This window comes from Chrysemys picta, chromosome 6 (assembly GCF_011386835.1).
Source record: "Chrysemys picta bellii isolate R12L10 chromosome 6, ASM1138683v2, whole genome shotgun sequence".
NCBI lineage: Eukaryota > Metazoa > Chordata > Testudines > Emydidae > Chrysemys > Chrysemys picta.
In genome coordinates this window covers 128165448-128187029 of record NC_088796.1, presented here as the reverse complement: position 1 = coordinate 128187029, position 21582 = coordinate 128165448, and the positions used below count along the sequence as shown (strand labels likewise).

The 21582-nt window shown below is 41.5% G+C and overlaps 1 protein-coding gene across 23 annotated transcripts in view; it reads left to right on the top strand.

Moving 5' to 3' along the window:
• The window catches only part of NRG1 (neuregulin 1), a 733358-nt gene that overhangs the window by 693166 nt on the left and 18610 nt on the right, over nt 1-21582 (top strand). For 10 of the 23 annotated variants that reach the window (XM_008172650.4, XM_008172647.4, XM_042859157.2 and 7 more), the window contains 3 exons: nt 1217-1346; nt 10200-10258; nt 16998-17021. In XM_008172650.4, coding sequence (XP_008170872.2) covers nt 1217-1346; nt 10200-10258; nt 16998-17021 — 213 coding nt within the window. Of the gene's footprint in view, nt 1-1216; nt 1347-9510; nt 9579-10199; nt 10259-16997; nt 17022-21582 lie in introns of those variants that run through there. The other 13 variants (XM_065549831.1, XM_065549830.1, XM_065549829.1 and 10 more) reach the window with 5 other exon arrangements.

The window sequence follows — 21582 nt, the reverse complement described above, 5'->3', positions numbered from 1 at the left end:
CACAGCTGAATGGTTTCGGATCAGTTAACTTTAAAACAAAATGACAAAATATAAACAAATTAATACGATAAACCTTAGAAATCCCAAAGTCTAAACAGCTCGTAGACTTTGGGAACTGGGCCTGACCTGGGAGTTTGGTCAGCAATGCTATGGGAACCTGTGGTAAAGGACTTCATCTTGAACTCACTCTAGTTTCTCTTTATTTCTATTGTAACCGTTTCTGACTTTAATGCCTTATACTTGTACTCATGGAAACATCTCTCCTTGTAGGTAAATAAACTTGTTTTATTATTCAACCAGTGTTTTGAACTATGTGGGTAACTCCATTTAGGGTGGCAAACTGTTGTATATTGAGCCTCTTAGAGGGGCAACGGACCTAATCTATCTGGACTGTCTTGGAGAGGGTCGGAGAGTGCAGAAAACATGGTTTTGGAGGAAATTCCAGGACTGGAAGCATGTTGAGGTCACCTTGCAAGTGGTAGCCAGGTGGTGGAAGTCAGAATGTGACTGATGTGGGGCTGGCAGGCTGCAGCTATACACAGACGGGCGGGGGGCAGGTGGGGATGACCTGTGTGCTTGAAGGCTGTTTGTGAGCGGCCCACTGGCAGCTACATCAGCAAAGCATTATGAGGCACCCAAGGGTGCAGCGCAGAGGTGACCCAGCCCCTCACTGGTTTGGATTGTATCCCGGAATGTCATAATATCACATTATGTAGTATTATTAATATTTATTATTTAACATGTATCTTGTGGTAGCACCTAGAGGACAACTAATCGAGGGCCTCACAAAGATATAATGACTGACAGTCCTTGCTCCGAAGATCTTATCACAATAGGCTTAATGCAATTGAAGTGATTTCACATGTAAATTACACAGTCCTTTTAATGAAATGTCCTTGAGCTCTGATAGAATTTACAGGTGCTTGATGGATTGCAGTATGGAATTTTACACTCTCCCAGTTTGTGTGCATGGAGCGTGTCTAAGGATTGTAACCCTCTTTGTGCTCTTTAAATTGGTCAGCACAAGACTGCCTCGGCAACTATTGTTTTCCATGACTCAGATTAATTCTAGGAGACCACAAGCAGATAACTCACAAGAATCACCAATTCTTCCCTACCCCATATCTCTTCCACACACATGCCTAAATTGTATTCAAATCCAAAGACTGTTCAGGAAAGAACCAAACCATCCTGAATTGTGTTTTTTCTCTTCCAGCCACTTCTACATCGACTACTGGGACAAGTCATCTCACAAAATGTGACATAAAGCAGAAAGCCTTCTGTGTCAATGGGGGAGAGTGTTACATGGTCAAAGACCTTCCAAATCCCCCCCGATATTTGTGCAGGTAAGAAGCCTTTGGCTTATTTTAGTGGAGCCACCATGTTTCTCATGTACTTTTTCTCAAAGTATCTGCTTTAATATCTGAACAGTTCTTTCTCCCACAAACGGCCCAGCAGATATTTAACAGAAGCATTAGATGTATGGCAGAGAACTCTCTAGCTATTGAGAATGACCTCTATGTAACAGCGCTTGTGTTCATTGCAATGTGAACTCGAGGTATAACTTGAGTTTTGCCCCTAACCTGACTCCCACCCCCACACAGAATCTCTAGCTCAAATTAAGGGGTGCTCTATATTCGAGCTACCTAGCCTGTCCGGGGGGTGGAGAATGAGGGAAGGGGGTGAAGCCTGAGTGGTTTGTCGATACTACAGTCACGGTGTGTGATTGCAGCTCATGTAAACATATCCAAACTAGCTTTAATCTCGCTAGTTCTGGCCCAGAGCAGAGAAGCCGCTTGACACCCTTGAGCTAATTATGCAGTGGAGATGCAATAGCTCAAGTGACAACAACTCATCAAGTGCTAATCCAGTCACTGTGCTGCTAATCCCATCACTCTGGGTAGCTGGAGTGTTGTTTCATAGTGTGGTTGGTCTCACTTGAGAGGCTAGTCTAGACTAGTGGAATAACTCAAGTGTACTCACCGTTGCAATGAAGCCAAATCTATAGATAGCTCACACAATAGTTATTAAAACTCCACAGATGGTTTCATAATACAGACAGAGCTATGTGCCCAGCTGGCATTTGGATACCCTGAGATAACTATTATTTGAAATCTTGGCTGTTAGATCTTAGAGGACAGATATCACCGGTTAAATATACCCCCAGATAATGAAAAGATACATTGTGGAATAACTGTCAGATATAGCACATTCAGTAGTTCATTTTTATTAACATGTTGTAGTAAAATAAATGACTTATTAAAGATCAATTAAAATATTATTTAGAAAACTTAGTGCTGCCAGAAGATGTTTTGTTTTGAAGTTAGGTGACTACAGAGTCACCGTGTCTAATGAGGTCAAATTAATAACAGGAGTTATTACTTTGTTAAATGCATTATTTTGTAATAAGCAATGTAGATTGCCACCTGAACTTATCAGTGGAGGTCAGTGTTTTAGATGCAGTGCCTTGATTCGGGAAAGCACTTAAGAATGTGCTGACGTTGATCCGTATTCAGGAATTCACTCAAGCACATGCTTAGCCTTGAAGTGCGTGCCTGAGCACCCTTCTTGAATCACGGCCTAGTTTCGCTATCACAAACAAACCCAAATCATAGCATACATCAGCCCATTATTCTGCAGAAGATCCAGTATGGTTGAAGCTTTGCATCTTGCTATAGCACATTGTACAACAGGCACCTTCCGAGCTGTAGTGGTGCTGATAACAGACCATTGCTGGATGCAACTGAGTGCTCTAAACTCTCACTGACTTCAACACATGGCATTCAGTATCCTGCAGAATTGAACCCTAAGGGAACTTTTCTCTGTAAGAATATTGGCATTTTCAAGAGAGGCAGCAGAAGCTAGTCAATAAGATACACAATCGGGTGTAATCACATGAATTTTCAGTCTTATAAAGGCTAAAAATCAAAACCCAATAATTGCTCTTCTGCAACATCATGTAAAGTGAGGGTGGAGAGACACCTTGCTTGCACATGGAAAGGAGAAGATAGGAATTGCTTCCAGGAAATACCGGCTGCACTCTAGTGAAACACCTTCTGTTCACTTCAATTTCTATGGATCTTACCTGCAATTATCAAGATTTGTTTTTTCACAAATTCCCCGGCTGCTGGAACCATGACTATTTATTCTATGGCTGTTTATAACCATTTTCGTTAATGTAAAAGTACCAACTTTGTTTTTGGACAATTGTACTAAAATTACATGATCATCATAACCAAGCAGTGCAAGATGACCCAATTTTAATAACTACACCCCTGGGAACCTACCAGAAACCAGCTCCTTTGCTTCCACTTCTTCATTTCCTCCTCGTACCTCGTTCAGAACATTTCATAGCCGCCCAATGGCTGTGCGCATAACACATTTGCTGTGTGCATAACATTTTTACTATTAACTGGTATTGCGCTGTTGAATTTAGAGTCGCCTCTTTTTCACTGTATCTCAGGACATTTTTTTTAAATTGCCAGATCTGATAGTGTTTGCTCTTTATTACTGTAATTTTATTTTATGTTAAATGTCCCAGGCCCTCTTAAATGATTTTTTTTCCATGTAGAAAAGAAATAATTATTAAATCTAGAATCAGAATGAAAACAAAAATAACTCCCCAAAGTTTGTGCAGGGCACTTTTCTGGGTAGCACAAGAAATACCTGGAGAAGTCATTACAATGTAAAATCACAGGGCTTGATTCTTATTTATACTAAAGCGGTGGAAAGGGACCTCACTATAAAGGAGAGCTAAGCTCACAATTAGTTTGCAATGCTTCTGCTATGTCACTTTGATATTTACCAGCACTGAAGCTGTTCATACTGTAACAAAACAAGACAAATGTCTCTGCGATACAGACACATGAGAATCTGAATTGTGTTTTATTGGGTACATACTGCAAATTGGAAGAAACAAAATAGCATTATTTTCTTGCATGGTTAAAGATATGGATGTCTATTTTAAAGTGTTTGTTAAAACAAATATCTGTCAAGGACACATTGCTTCCTTCTACTGTGATAACAAATCTTTTTCCAGAATGTGCCCATGGAATCAGAAAACTTGAAAGATGGTACTTGCTCTTCATGTTTCTGCCTTGGTAGCAAGTTCACATTTTCCATATGCTCCATCTGTGAAGAGCAAAAACAAAATATTTAAAGCATGAGTCTCATTGTTCTAAATTGTTTTTATCACAAATCGAAAAACGTGACTCCAATGCACAACCACCATGGAATTTTCCAGGCCATGTCTCTGGTCATGTAAGCCCCTGTGAATCTGTCTCCTATTGCTAAAGTCAGAAGTTGTGCAATCAAAAGTGATTTCCAAAAAACTGAAGGTGTAATAATTAACACTGTGTCACATTTTGCTTTCACTGATACTAGTATAAATTTTGAGCAAAATGATTGTTTTAGAGATGTTTGCTAGTTACCTGGATTTATTTCTGAGATGTGTACATATCTACAATGAACTGTGCCTGAAATGTTGTGTAGAGAAACATCTACAGTGGTACAGTGTTGTATACATTTCTCTTTTGTGTAATCTAATTACAATCCTGGACTAAATAGAATAATCTCAGTCTAAAAAAGAGGGTTTGGAGGGATTTTTAGAGACATTGGGTAAAACTTTTTAAAGTGCCTAAATGAGAAAGGAGTCATTTTGAAAAGTGATTTAGGCACTTGGGCCCAGGTCTTCAGAGATATTTAGGTGCATAACTCCCATGGGAGCTAGATGCCTACACACCTTTGAGTAGCTGGACCTCAGAAGCCTACACCTCACTGGATATGTCTACACAGCAATTGAACACCCATGGCTGGCCAGGGCCACCTGGTTTGAGTTCGCGGGGCTCAGGCTAAGGGCTTGGGACTCCACAAAGGGAAAGAGTCCCAGAGCCCAGGCTCCAGCCTGAGCCCAAATATCTACACAGCAATTTTTAGCCCCACAGCCCGAGCCCCGTGAGCCTGAGCCAGCCACGTCCATGTCATGGGTCTTTTATTCCAGGATAGACGTACCCGTTTCCTTTCAGTCAGACTTAGGGTATGCCTACTCTGCAGTCGGAGACGTGATTGCAGCTGGAGTAGGCATACCCACACTGGCTTTCATCTGGGTAGTCTGGCTAAATATAGCAGTGAAGACAGGCTGGCACAGACCCTGGCGTGGGCTAGCAACGTGAGTAGACACCTACGGTCCCAGGCAGCCTTGTACAGCCCATGCCGAAGCTGTGCCGCCAGGTCTTCGCTCCTATTTTTAGCATGCTAGCTAGAGTAAAGCTGGGCTGGTATGTCTGCGAGCGGCAGTCACACCTCTGACCGCAGTGCAGACATAAACTTAGGCTTCTAAGTGCCGATATCACTTCTGAAAATGGGACTCACGTTTATACTACAGTATCACAGCGACAGGGCTGCAGCTGTGCGGCTATAGCGCCTTGCTGTGGATGCTTCCTTCATTGATGAAACAGCTTTTGCCATCGCTGTAGTTAATCCACCTCTCCAAGAGGCAGTAGCTAGGGTGATGGAAGAATTCTTCCGCTGACCTAACCTTCCCCATAACGGACGTTAGTTCAACCTAACTATGTGGCACAGGACGCAACATTTTTCACAGCCCTGAGCAATGTAGCTAAGGCAATATAATTTTTACGTGTAGCCCACGCTTTAGGCTTTTGAAAATTTTACCCAAAGTCTAATAGTGCCAGACCATGTGGTACACCTCTACCCCGATATAACGCTGTCCTCGGGAGCCAAAAAATCTTAACGCGTTATAGGTGAAACCGCGTTGTATTGAACTTGCTTTGATCCGCCGGAGTGCACAGCCCCGCCCCCTGGAGCGCTGCTTTACCGCGTTATATCCGAATTCGTGTTATATCGGGTCGTGTTATATTGGGGTAGAGGTATATTTTGACAATGTTGTGAAAAGGAGAGTGGTTAGCAGCTCTCTCTTATTTGGAGAAGACTCCATATAGTATTCTTCATGTTTTTGCAAGCCCTGTTTTGAACAGTCTTTCCATAACCCATTTTTGATTATGCTAATTTGATATTTCCTTAGTAACACACCACACAATTTGTGTTGCCTTTGCTGCTGTTCTTCCCTAAAAGTGATTTTATGCTATAGCTTCGGCGGTTGAAAACAGTGCTTCTTTCTAGCAGATAGACATGACTTAACCTTGCTTAACAGCAAAAGAATGAATTTCTTATTTTTATAATTTTCTATATCCTTGTTTGGAAATGGAATGCGTAGAGTAGGAATTAATTCATGTGATGATCCAGAAAACTGTTAATTGAGGGGGGGGAAAGGGAAGCTTTTTACAGTGCTAACTGAAAGGTTTGCCAAGTCTGAGTGGGTCAAGAGGCAAGATAGTGTTCACAATTCTCAACTAAGCAGTTAAAGGCACAGTTCTTACAGTGATTCACGTAAATGATGATAAAATATTCCAGTGCTACCTAACTGTACTACATATTTGCTTATAGTAAAAGGACTTGTTCTTAATCTTCTCTATTAATACGTACAGTTAGTCAAAACATGGAGACTAGTCTTTTTACAAAATTAAAAACCACTAAACACAGAAATCATCAGGGATTAGAAAAACTTCTTGACATTATTCTTTTATCTGATCAAAGAAAGAACTGTGGTCCTGATGATTTAAGCCATCTATTTAATAAATAGTTTGTATTGCCTCTAATTAGCCAGTAGAGAAGATACAGGCCCAGAGTAATTTCTCAATTATACCAGTATAAATCCAGAGCAGCTCTTATCCTCGTTGGCCTTATTCTGATTTACACTGGTGTAACTGAGGGCTGGTCCACACTAACCCCCAGTTCGAACTAAGATACGCAACTTCAGCTACGTAAATAACGTAGCTGAAGTCGAAGTATCTTACTTCGAACTACAAGGTACTTACCGCGGGTCCACATGCGGCAGGCAGGCTCCCCCGTCGACTCCGCGTACTCCTCTCGCGGAGCAGGAGTACCGGCGTCAACGGCAAGCACTTCCGGGATCGATTTATCGCGTCTAGACAAGACGCGATAAATCGATCCCAGAAGATCGATTGCTTACTGCCGAACCCAGAGGTAAGTATAGACATACCCTGATAGTGGACACTGCCCATATATAGAAAAGGAAAGAACTGAAAATGCTATATGGGTAACCAAAAAAAGAGAGTGATGACTAGAGACAGTGTTGTAGAAATTACAGTATAAGAAGGTGCTTTCAAATATTGCCTGTTCATACATGTATAATCCAGAGGAGACAGTTTGACAAGCAGAATTGTAATCTGCACTGAATTTTGGTTGTCTGCAATAAAATGCCTTTCGCATTCACAAATAATCAGAAGTGGAAATTGTCATCCGACCCCCTGTCTACACCGGGTCAGTCTTTATCCCTTGTTTGCAATGGTTGGCAACTGCACTGGTGTTGACAACAGTTTAAGTGTCAGTATAAACACAGCTAAACTGTTTTCAGCACTGTGTCAAGAAGCCTGGCCCAGAGCAGACTGGAAATGATTTAGTGCCGTCTGCACTAGCGCGTAAAATATTGCCAACACCAATGCAGCCGCACCCATTGCTGACAACAGGAACAGAATAAGGAGCAAGCGGACCCCATATTTGTGGGCCTGATCCTGAGACTTTTAATCAGCAAAACGCTCATAGACGTCATTTGAAGTTTGGCCTGAGTCAGGAGATGGGAATCCAGAGACGGCATGAACATCATGCGGCCCTTCGTCTTAGCTTTAGTGATGAAAAGCGCTGTAGAAGAGCAAGGTATCATTACTACTACTACGAGGATGGGTACTTAACAGTATAAGCCTAGTGTAAAATAAGAATTAAATTAACAGGATAAAACATCTATTGCAGTTTTGTTTCTTCCAGTTTGCTAATACAAATCCAAATTCAACCTTCTTCCCTGCCCAGTGACATAACCTTCCTCTGTCCTTATTATTTCATTCTTTACTGTATTTATCTATGGTAGTGCTCAAAGATCCCTGTTGGGATCAGGGTCTTAATGTGCTAGGGCTATACAAACACATCAGAAGACAGGATCCTTGCTTTGAAAAGCTTAAAATCTGTTCCTTTGATAAACAGATTCATCTCTACAGCAATCAGTTTAGAAAAAACCTCTTCAGACACCCAAAATGTACCTGTATTGAAAGAAAATAAATCTTGTGCAATGCATCTGGACAAAGATGCATCCATTTGTATTTAACACTGCTTATTTTGTATAGTATGTTCTGTATGAAATTCCAAAACACTTTACAAGGTTAAAAAATACAACTAATATGTAAATGCAGTGTGTTAATATCCTTATTGTTACTTAACGCTAGAGGTTGAGAGAACTTTAAAAAGCTTGGCAAGTGAGAAATGAGATTTCAGTGCAACTGAAAATCTGATAGGGGTTGAAGAGGTAGAGGAAGACTGTTCTAGATGAATGCAGCTGCAGATCAGAATGCTCTTGAATTCAGACTGCAAAAAGATACAACTGGGAGGCCAGCATTAGAGGGAGAGAGAGAGAGAGACCAGGTCTGAGAAGCAGGCTGGCGCAAGCTCATGAAGTGCTTTAGAACCAAACAGAAGAAAGCATACATAGAACTTAATTTAAATGTGTCAACATAACTTGATTTAGCATGAAGGTAAAAGGGAGATAAATGAATAGAGCACTGAGAATGGAGTGGGTAGGTAGGAGAAAAGCAGATGGCCAGGAATTTAACCCTGTGGGACTCCATAGGAGGACCACCAGAATCATGTTCTAAGGAAACCAGAGAAGCCTGTGTAGCTATGCCGGCCTTACACAATGAAGTCCCGCACAGTGTCAAAAGCTGCATTGAGGTCAAGGAGAATGAGGAAGAAGGAAAAGCTGTCTGCGGCTGCAGAAAGGTGGTCATGGACAACACAGGAGAAAAGTTCCTCGTTCAACCAAAGTGGAATTCATATTGCATTTTTCCAAGCATTCTGATGTGTGCGCCATGTGCCTGAAGAGATGAGAGGAGGCTACTTATATCTACCCCCCTGCTTGTCGTTTTTTGGTCTACCTCTTTTCCATTTCTCAGATACGTTTAACCATAACTGCTGCCTTGAACAAAGCTGGGTTTAAAAAAAATAATAAATAAAAGCATGAACTTGAAGAAAAACTATTAAAGAAATACCAAAGTCCATAGAATTTCCATAGGTCCTGCAATATACATGATTGTTGAAGGCAAGGGTGTAAAATTCTTGTCCAACACCATGTCATTAATTGGAAGAATTTGGTATGGCTCCCTAATCAGTGTCTCAGGAATGAACAATGAGCAGTCCCTTTGTACTAGAGCTGACTTCTTTAAAAACTCCACAGATTTTCTCTAATATTTTTTTTTTAATTTTATACAATGATACTTCTCCGAGGACACATTTTTTCTTTCATTAGTTTCTGCCCCCTACGGCCCTGAAGTCATGTAGAGACTCTCGAAGTTCCATAGGAAAGCAATTACCAGTCTGATAGTTCAGTGGTTTTGGTGTTCTATTGCTTATCACATTTTTGCCCTTTAGGTGCCAACCTGGATTCACTGGAGCAAGATGTACTCTCACTCTGCCCATGAAAATCCAAAACCCAGAAAGTATGTTAAAATAATCTGAACTTTGCTTTCTCTCCAACTACAGCAACACAATCACTATTACTTGGTGTTTTCACAGTTCAGCTGGAATTGGCATCCTTTGATTCTGATTATAGCTTGATTCTCTTAATCTTTAATCTGTACACCATGGCATTATCAGCATCAAAAATGTTACTAGTTTGTGTGACTTTTTTTTTTAACTGGATCCTTTTCATCCTCTGCAGAATTTTGTTGTTGTTGTTTCACTCTGCCAACTTTCTTGGTTGGTGAAATGCTGTAAATTGTTACCCGAAAGGAATATGGAGACTGAGATGAATGTTGTACAGATTTCATTTCCTAGCTGCCTTGCGAACACTACTTTACAAAAGCGATTTGGAAATTTGGAATGGTGAATTTCTTGCATCCTGAAATATACTGTGATCTGGATTGGTTTGGGGCTTCTGCAAAGCAAGTGGGCTGCTCTCAACATCTTGAGCCATTTTGACACGCTAAACCAAGATTCAGTTTCTGAAGGTGAACTCACCAAGTCAAATCAGTTCACACTGAAGGAGCTTCTTTCTTTGTGTATATTCACCTCTCCTCTTTTCTCTGTTTTCTCTACCATTTTTTTGTTTTTCCTCTCAGGTGCCCAAATGAATTTACTGGTGATCGCTGCCAAAACTACGTAATGGCCAGCTTCTACAGTACGTCCACTTCCTTTCTGTCTCTGCCTCCGTAGGAGCATGCTCAGTCAGTGCTGCTTTTGTCGCTGCATCTCTCCTCAGATTTTTTTTTTTTTTTACCTGTAACTAGATTTATTGCCTTAGGCCTAATATTGATTGGCTCTGCCTGTTGCATGACAATGATAACAAAAGCAATTGCAGTACTCTGTTGGATTTGTTGGCATTGATGTTTGGGCATTTGAGACTTAGGAGCATTCTGGAATGAATATTGAATGATGTCCTACGGAGTTGTGGCTGACAAGAAGTACAAAGATACATTTAAAAGTCTCACTTTTTATTTGCTAAAAGAAATCAATCCCAGCCCTAAAACAGCAATCGCGTTATCAAATCTTTATAAAGATCGTAACCTTCCAAATAAAAGGGATATACATAAATTGCCTTGGAAAATAAAAGGTAAAGGCCGTTTACGTGCTCCAGGTGTATCAAATGAACACACTCGAACTGGAGTGAGGGCTTTTTTCCTTTTATTATCCAACATTTTACATTTCAGTAGGAAGAAAATTACATGAAGAAAGAGAAGCGGGGAAGGGGACATAAATGATGCTGCTTGACATTTCTTATTTATGGGGGACAGGTGGAAAAGATCAAATATTTCAGAGCCCGATTAAATGGCTGAAGAAATGTCTCCTTTGGACACTGTAGGTTGGGGCCTTAGAGACATAGTTTCATAAGCTTCCTCTTGGAGGGTCTTGTTAACTATTAATTATTATTTAATAGTGAGAAAGTGCAAAGTATGTTGCATATTTATTTTGTGCCTTCAGATATAACCAAGTCAGATGTAAAATAGAGGGAAATTGCCTGGGGTTTACATTTTTAATGCACATTCACTATTCATAATTAATTTTTGCTGGCGTCCCACTGCATTATGATGTAAAGGCAGTTCTATATGAACTATTTTTGATGGATCACTCACTAGCACTGAAAGATTTCAGAGACTGCATGATTGCTCAGTTTAGATTTCCATTAGTACATAGGCTAAAAAGCTGTTAGCACACACTGGACATTTTGGAGCCCTAATAGAGACATAGGTCTTCTCTTACATCAGTGAACAAAGAATGTACATACATCATTCATATTGTCTATCATGGGAGTTACCCCGGCAAATCCCCAGGACAATGGCAGGCGATTCGACTGCATAGCATTCTAGTATTTATTTTATACTACGTTTTTAAAGGTTTATTAGTGTGAGTTATTTTTAAAATGCCTCTTATATGTATCAACCAAAAAGCTAAAATACCTTTCTAGGCTGTGCAGTGCTTTTGTTACCTGAGTATCAGATTTGTAATTATGAATATGAATTTATTATTTTGAAAGCCAAATGTTCTGTGCTTTTAACAAGTGTTAGAACATTTATTTAAATAAAAGTAGTGTAAAAGCTAAATCACACTTTTCCCAAATTAATTCAAATGGAAACTCAGACATGAACCATAAATTCATTTTTTCCACCCAGAAAACTATATATTTAGGGTTTTTTCTCATTTGTTTTTAATTTTTCTACCTACGCTTGGGATTTTTAAACAAGTCTTTGGGTGCCCAGGCCATGATTTTCAAAAGCACCTAACATCCAGATCCTCAAAACTCCCTGGGGGGATTAGGCACCTATGGATATGGTACGTCTACACTGCAAAAAAAAAACCAGAGGCCGCGAGTCTCAGAGCCCAGGTCAACTGACTCGGGCTTGTGGGTCTTGTGCTCCAGAGCTGAAAACAGCAATGTTTACTTCCCACTCGGGCTAGAGCTCTGAAATCCGGCAATGGGGGAGGGTCTCTGAGCCCTGAGCCCAAACATCTACACTGCAATTTTTAGCCCCCACAGCACGACCCCAAGTTAATTCACCCGGACTCTGAGACTCACTGTTGTGGGGCTTTTTTGCTGTGCAGACATACTCCGAGGGACTGAGGAGCACAAGCCTTTTAGAAGTCAATGGAACACCTGTCTTTAAATCACTGAGGTATTTTTGACAACCCCATTGAAATTCAGTGGGTGTAGAGCACCTATCTACCTACCTTGGACTACTTTGAAAATCCAGCCTATTCTATTTTATTCTAGCATTTTCTATAGATCTGAAGCACAAAGTGGCATTTCTTAAGATGCTACAAATCTTAAAATGACACTTCTGGAAGGAGTCCAGGGAGAGCACATTTCAATGTAACCAGAAAAATCAATAAAGAAGCATTTCTATGACTTTTGTTTTACAGCCCAGCATAGGTCAAGCCATACAATTAAAAAGAGAACTTTGCCTGATCCGAAGAATCATTCTAACATTATATCTGGGGCTGAAAGGCAAGAGCTTATGCTGTACCCCACACACTGAGCAATTGATTTAATTAAGTTTAGTCAGGTATGCTCATAGAGCAAATCAGATGTTAAACAAAGCAAGCACCAATAGAAAAAGAAAAAAAAATGGGAGCTAGATTGCACCATCCAGTTTCATGCAGAACGCCTCATTGATTTCAAGAGGCACGTTAGCTTTGAAGCGGATGGTTCAACGTGGCTCCATACAAAGACCCTTGGATTAGCTATTAAAATCCTAATGTCATTTTTCTGTCGTTAATATTCAGCTTAAAGGGTGGGATATTTAAAAGCATTGGCCTCGTTCTGCTGCTACTGCAGTCAGTGGGAGTTCGGCAGTCAGTGGGAGCAGAGCGAAGCCAATGCTGAGTGCTTTTGAAAATCCCATCCTAAGTGTACACCGCATACCCCAATGAGAGGTTGTGTAGGTAAGGAGCCCTGGATTTGACCCAGCATATGCAGGTGTTCAAAGAAAAATATATCTCTGTAAGAATATTGTACTCCTCATACTGCGCTGAAAAGAGAAGTATTTTTCATAGGTATCTTAGTTAAGGCAACTTCCCCCATATAAATAGTTTTTCCTTCCTTTAAGTAGAGGGGAAAACATTGTAGAAGCATTTTACACCATGGAGATTGGCAAGGTCATTTGCTTCCAGCTTCATGAATATGTTCTATCGTAGTTAAAGGGCCTTGCACTGCGACATGACAATTGACAGGTTTCCTGTATTGCAATATTTACCATCAGGATTGCAAGTGGGCAAAATTTCCTACCATTGTGAGGGAAGGGGAATAAGATGTACAATTTGTTATAAAACTGACCGTTAATGACTGTTGCATGTGTACTATCTCCCAGATCTGGTTCAAGCAGAGACTGGCTGTTTTTTCTAAAAGATCTGCTCTAGGGATTAGTTTGGAGAAGTTCTGTGGCCAGGAGATCAGAGTAGATGATCACATTGGTCCCTTCTGGACTTGGAATCTATGAACCTGTGAAAAATCCGGGGGTCCCTACAGCATCCTTTAATTGAGTCTCTAGCGGCAAAACCCAAATACAATCTACTCTCTTCTTCTGCCGTGCCAGGTGGGGAGGGGGTTCATTTCTGGAGGTCAGGAGAAGGTCTGAGGGGAACATGTGCAGAACTAGTGTACATATTTTCCCCAGGGATTCAGGTTACATCCACAGTGCTCGGTCAGCATGGAACAGGTAGCTCTAAAGCATAAGCACAGGTAAGCATCTTCTCCTTTTATCCTGTCCCTGGTGGCCTGAGGACCCCATGCCAGGCTGTCAGTTTAATTGTGAGTCTCTCAGTAGATTGTACAGTACGTCTGCGTGGGGGGGTATATATGATTTGTGTGTATGTGTACATATACACACACTCACATAAAATGCATTAGAGTGGCAGAAGGGACTAAATGTGGGAAAGAAACCTGTCTTCCTGAAGGCAAGACCTGCAATTCACATCATTTATTAAATTTGGTCAATTTTAGCCTTACCAGGCTTGGTGATCATTTTTTTTCATGGTTGAATAATTTATCGTGAAAATTATGAGACTCTTCTGTCATGTAACCTTGAGATTTGTCTGGCCAATAAATTACAGGGGATGATGGGCAAGGTTTGATTAAGTTCTGACATACTCTAGTGACAGCTCCAGCTCTCACTGGAATTGCTGATTGCTGTACAGTAACTCCCTCACGTTTCAGTTTTTACACATAAATTATATTTTAGGTTTTGAAATTTACAGTTGGCAGATTTACTCTAAGCTCATACAAAATTCCAAAATAGATCCCTGGCTACAGATGTCTTAGACGTTTCCAGGTAAAATTTTCAAAAGTGGTTAGGTTATGTAGGCGCCTAAGTCCTATAGACATTCCATGGTACTCAGGCTCCTAAGTGATTTAGGCGCATTTGAAAATTTTATCCTTCTCATCCCAAGATTAAAGTCAAAGGCCGCATTTTTTTTTTTCAATCTAAATTGCCTAACCAGTGCTCTGGAGAGTATAAAACGATATGTCGTTTATATGATGGGGAGGATCACTCAAAAATGAACATTTATGGTCTTCTCAAGTTTAAATTAGACTTGGGGTAACATTTTCAAAAATGCCTTAAGAACATACATTTTCAAAAGCAATTTAGGAGTTTAAGTCCCATTGAGATTCAATGGGACCGAGGCTACTAAGTGCCTATGGCCCAGATTTTTAAAGGTATTTAGGCACCTAACTCCCATTAAAATCCATGGGAGCTAGACACTTAAATACCTATAATAATCTGACCCTAAGTCACTTTTGAAAATGAGTTTTACCCTCCTAAGTCACTTTTGAAAATTTTACCCTTAAACAATGCGTTTTAAAGTTTGCCCAACATGAAATCACATCCACAATGGTACTTAATTATTTAAAATAATCTTTGTGTTTCTTTTTAAAACACATGGGCAGAAATTCTACAGGAAGCATATTGCATATGGCGAATATGAGACAACAACATGAAATGCAACAGAGGGTCCTGTGGCACCTTTGAGACTAACAGAAGTATTGGGAGCATAAGCTTTCGTGGGTAAGAACCTCACTTCTTCAGATGCAAGAGACTTGCATCTGAAGAAGTGAGGTTCTTACCCACGAAAGCTTATGCTCCCAGTACTTCTGTTAGTCTCAAAGGTGCCACAGGACCCTCTGTTGCTTTTTACAGATTCAGACTAACACGGCTACCCAACATGAAATGGGAATGGATACAATGTAATAAATGCTTTATTACATGAAAAGTTTTGGGGTGCTCTGCTTTCTTTTAATCAAAACAAGAGACTAGAGCTCCGAATAGCAAAGATAAATTAGAGTCTTATGCCGTCTAGGATCAGAATGAGTGCTGCATGTTTCCTCAGCATGGTTTCTTTTTAGAACTTATGGTCAGAGTATGTTCCTCTTTTAAGGACCAATTTCCGCTGAATTATTTGAAAAAGAAGCTGCATGATATGAATGACTTCTATTCAAATTAAATTAGAGCCAGACTAGCAGTCTTACTTAAAAAATAACATAAATACGGTAATATATATGCATGAGCATGTCACTAATTTTATTGAAGATTCAACCAAGCTTTCTATGCAACTAATGTGTATTGTTAGCAGTGTTCACCTAGGCATGTAGTACCGGCTCCTAAGAAAGAAATCTGGATGGATTCCAATTTAGTTAACCCTTAAAATGTTACTGATAGGCAAGGAAAGAATTGTGCACTTCACTCTCCCCCACCTGGGTAAGCTAATTAAATATCTACTTCCGTAGAAAATTAGGGTCAGGTTCTAAATTTCATAATAAACAAAAACATAGGAAGCGAAAGCTAATCTGGTTTAAGTGTCACCCAATGGGAAGATAAATCTATATTTGTTGGATTTGGATGGATAACTTTGTTATGCAGCCCAGTTAGCCAAAGCACAGAGTAGTGAAGTCGTGAACCCATTGAAGTCAATTAGAATTTTGCCATTGATGTCAATGGAGCTAGGATTTTATCCAGCATTTTTTAGTTCTACAAAGGGAGGTGGGCTCTATCCAGAAGAAAACAATCTCCTCCACGCATGGAAATTACATGGGTCTCCCAGAATATGCAGCCATGGGAAAATCTGCATTCCCCACTGGTGCTGGCTGTGGAATGCCAGATTAGACCATTGATTTTATCAGAGTGACAGCTCCCCCACCCCCACACACAAACATCCTGCTGCAAGACTGGGTTTTTCCTTTGGACGCATGGCCAGCCATCAAGGGAAGATTCCGCAGGGGCTGCATGGCCTAAGAACAATGGGTCAGATCCTCAGCTAGCGTAAATGGGTGTGGAACGCCATTGCCGTCACTGGAGCTGTGCTGATTCAAGGCATCTGAGAAGCTGACGAGGGCCCGTTCTGCTGCAGATATCTGTTCCCATCAAACAAAACAGTAATGGCCAGGATGAAGTTGCCCCTAAATAACAAGAATGGTAGCGTCTCCCACCAGAATCACCGTTTTCAGAAACCAGGGGTAAGCACCCCCTAAATCCTGTCTCCGGCAGGGGTAATTCAGCTGGATGTAAGGACTCCATAGACTATAATTGTCAGTTATTAAAAATAAACTATTTCAAGCGTCAGCCGCTAGCCACGTTTCCATTACCTCTCAGTAAGATCGTTAAGGGTTAACTGCTGTGTTCACTGCATTGTGCCAGTGCAAATGCCATCTTCCCATTCTGGGGTGTAACACCTCGTGTTATTGACACGCGAGCTTACAGACGCTTACCTGAGCACTGCCCCATTAACCACACGCCACTCGTCCTGTTTCAGTGTGCAGACACAGAACAGCTGTAATATTCATGTGTAATTTGTTTTGGAGTGCGGTGTATTGCTCTTTTCTGAAACTTTTTCCCTTTTCTTTCTTTTTTGTCAACTTTCTGCATTGGCAGAGCATCTTGGGATTGAATTTATGGGTATGAACCAATCATTCCTTTTAGCCTGCAGATTTTAGAGCCTGAGAGATTAAAACCTTTTTTCCCCCCTCCTTCAATTTCTAACCAATTTCTTTATGCTTTAGAAGGGATCATACAGCTATAACAATAACCTTTGTTGACATCCTAGTTGTGATTAACTCGCTAGAATGTTAATTAACATAGGATACTTTAAATCTCCAGACTTCATATGCATTAGCCTTGAAGTCGCCATACTGGACTTTTCTGCCAAATGGCTTTGAACACTTGTTACATTCGCATTAGTTATGATCTTTTGGTGTGGCTGGGCTTTGGAAACGCCCACTGAATTAATTAAGCAAAGTGGTTAATAGACGGTCTTTAAAAAAAGACAAGAAGATAATATAGCCACTTAAATTCTGCAACAAAATAAGCAATATTGAGCTCAGTTTTCCAAGTAAAATTGAGTGACTAAATCCATATTTAGGTGCCTAAATCAGCACTTAATTGCCTGCAATAGGTATTTAGACACTTGAGAAAGAGTTTACAAGATACTCAACTTTACAAAATGGGTTCAATCGATCCAATAATAAATCCAAACTATGCAAGGGCAGAAGCACTGACAATAGGCACCGTTTTCACGCCGGTGCAGTAAATATAAGGATTAGAGCCTGATCTTACCAACCCTTGAAATGAGTAGTCCTTGTTCATGAGACTAATGTTTTGCAGGAGGTGAAACATTTCTTGAACTGGCTGAATTATTAAAATGAAGCTAAATTTGATTTAATTCAGTATAATTTGGAATTTCCTAAAGTTCTTTACAAAATATGAACTATACAAATTGTTGGTTTTTTTTCATTATTTGCAAAAGAGAATTAATTTGGATTACTATTAAAATTGCCTGGATTAAATATAATTAATTCATAGCCACGGAAATAGTGTGTGGAGTGCTCACCATTATAAATGTGAAGAAAAAAATCAGAGCACTGGCTTGAATAAGCATGGATTGTGGTTCAGAACATTCACAGCTGGTTCTCCCAGCTCTACCTGTGCCATTCTGCAGGCTGGCGTTGGGGAAACAGGCTTGTGACCTGACCCTTCCCACCCACCCCCTTGGGTGCAGAGACTACAGTTGTGATGGGCCACTGCTAGGGAGTAGGAAGTCTTTGTGACCTGCATTGCTGTGAAGAGCCAAGCACTGTCTCTCTCTTCCCTTCTGCAGTATTTCATTTACCTGCCTCTCATGCCATACTCCATTTAAATTATGTCAAGAGAAGCAGGTTACACAGATCACAACGGCTGCAGAATGCAAAGCCTGGAGTGTTAAGTGTTTGCTCTCATAAAGTTCACATGGGAGAGCTTAGCATGGCCTGTAATATCCAGGACGACGTGCAGCACTAACATTTCTATACAAACACACACACTCTATCCAATATGCAAACCATGTGCTGGCTCTGGGAGCTGCCAGTTGAACTTCTCTGCGCCCCTGGAGGCCTTTGTGCCCTAGGGGGACTCACTGCTCAGGAGGGGGTAGGTGGCATTCTAAGGATAGGGCAGCACCCCAAAGGGGTTGGTGTTTTGGGGTATCAATTGTGCTTGGAGTTCCATAGGGGTCCCACTAGCAATGGATTCATGAAATCAGTGAATCCCTCAGCTGCCCTGGCAATGGCCTCTCTCCAGTTGATGGCATGCCCTCTTAGCGGAGGTGACTGCAGGCACAAGGAGCAGCCAGTCCCCTTCCTTCCCCGGCACATATCAGTGCCGTGACATGTGTAACATACTCAAAAGCTGGCTGAATCTAGCCCAGGATTGCACTGCTCTCTTCCCATGGCTGAGCCCACAGGAGGAGAAAATCTCCCCCTCATAGTGCTTGCCCCACATGCTGCCCTCAGCTGGGAGGAGGGTTGCGGCCTCAGGAGAGGCCGGAGTGCAGCCTGGAGACTGCTCAGAGGCAACACTGTTTCCCAACCATACGGGTCCCGGGGCATCTGGAGAGGGCACTGGCCCCATCTGTGCTGCTGCCTGGAAGCACAGCTCACTGGGCTGGACTCCCTCATTGTAGCTGCATGCTGTGGCCAAGGTGGATAGAAACCAATCCTGGCCCACCATGTCCTCCTGGCTGCAGGCCATGTGTAGAGTAAGTGCTCCTGGTTCTCCTAGCTCATGCTTCTTGGCAGCAATGGGGCTCATTGGGGCCTGCCAATAAACGTCTGGGTGGGAATCACGTCAAGGCTTAGCTGTATCGGTCTCAGGATAGGCGAGAGACAAGGTGGGGGAGGTAATATCCTGGACCAGCTTCTGTTGGTGAGAGAGACAAGCTACACAGAGCTCTTCCTCAGGCCTGGGAAGGGAACTCAGAGCGCCACAGCTAACTACTCGTTTATCACGAGTAGTTAGCACATATTCTAAGGGACTATTCCCAGTGAAGTGGCCCAGATCAGAAGGGAAATTCGTTCTCTAGGCAAGAACGCTGTCACTAAACTAAAGGAGCAGCTCTGCTGTGAGTGCCCTGGCCATCAGACCCACATCTGCTGCAGTCCTTCAGTCTCCTCCACGTTTAAATTTGGGCCTGGTTCTCATTTACCCTAAGGCCCTTTTACACCACTCAGAATCAGGCTCGTAGAACTTGTCTTGTAGTGCCCACAACGCATTGTGCTCCACACCCATGAGGAGGCGGTGGACTGTCAGCGCAAAATTCTCTTCATAAACACACACAAACCACCGTGTCCATTTACATGTTGCACATGACAAGACACCACATGACCACCACTGGACACACCAATGTACCTATAACAAGCCTAAACGTCTCTAACACTGTTAGCAAAGCTATCACAGTGCAGAATTTAGTTTCCATTAAATCAGGGTCAATCTGGTGTAACCTCAGTGACGCCTTTGGAGTGAATAGGATTTACACTGATATAACCCTGAGCAGGACTTTTCCAGAGTTATTTAGAATAAAATATATGCTAATGTCTGATAACATGAAACCAGACTTCCAGTTCAAGTCATTTTGAATTTACATTTAATATACTGTATTTAACACCGTTCTCCTGTATGTTGGTTTATTGTGCCCTCACAATACACCATTTGCTTGGCTAACCAATAAGTACTTTCATGGAAGCCTCTAACTAGCCTAGGCTAGGAGTTATGCTGTATGAGAAATCCCTTCGGACTCTGCTTAAACCTTTTTTTCAAGCATTTCTTCACTCTGTTTTTTCTAGTATCAAGCATGCTGTGCCAGGCCTGCAGTTGACTCCTCAACTTATAACCTTGTCTTTCCCTGTATTCCATCTTCTGTCTTTTCCTGTCTGTCATGTTTGTTTTGGGCTTCTTTTTCCCCCTTTTGACTTCCTGTTCTTGGATTTTGAGTTCTTTAATAAATTTTGCAGCATTCTAGTTTTACCACACTGACTTCTTCTTCCCCTCTGTTAATACTCAGTGCTATTAATTTTGTCTGACGGTGTTCATGATCTCTTTACCGGTGTTTTGATTTACAATGAGGTTGGCTTGCAGGAAGTGTTCATTTCATGATAAGGTGCATTGTATCATAGAAACTAAGATACTATTTTTCATTTTGGGAAAACCTCCATTCACACTGAAGCTTGCACTCCATGGTTACCTTACACAATTAGTTTCTGCAAGAGTGGCAGGCCTTAAAGGACACACAATATCTGAGAAGCTTTTGTGTACACCCTTGCATAGCCACTACCATTCTGCAGTGGGCAGTACATACACAGATACAGGGTTATGCCTCAACAGTCAACCACAACATTTCTTAAATTACTTAAACAGGTTCTCAGGAAATGATTATTTATTTGTAGGTAATGCAAATCTAGGATTGCTACCTAGATGTCAACTAAATTCTCTGAAGTCCCTTTTCCATTTCTAAATAGTAGACTAACTGGCCCACCATATGTTATGAGTATGATGTATCTTTATTACCAGGAAGTTCAGGCTCTCAACCAAAACTCCTGAATTGGCCCTTTCGCAACGTGAAGAATCAGGACCTTCATGGAGACGTAAGTCCAATCCCCATATCCAATCTCACATTCTCTGATGCCTCACTTTCCCCCTTTACTCAGATCATATGACATAGAAAGCCACATGGATCTACTGCCAATCACTATAACATTGAGCCTAGAAATAGACACCAACGCACACATGTTGGTTCCTAAAGCCTTTCTGACAACCCTCACCTTCTTTCTGAGAGCCTCAGTACCATCAGCTAACTTAAAACTATACCAAGCCACCGCTATAGGCCACTCAGAGGTATAACCCATTCAGGGACAACCAGTCCCCAATGGCGGGAAATTTCTTCCAAATTCCCTCACTGGGTGCCAAAGCATGTTGTTAATCCTTTGCTTTAGCCATGTCATAACCAAAGGATATGCTGGGGGAGTTCTTCACTGTCTCACGCTGCCTGCAACTCTGTTGACATTGGTGGGTTTGCAAGGGACATAAGTCAGTGAAGCATTTAGCTCCTGGGTTTAAAGAGACACTAAGGGAGACCAGCATTGCCACACACCTGTATGAAGGGATCAGAGGGCAGGTCAGTGTCAGGTCAACAGTAAGTTCCTGTGCCTAG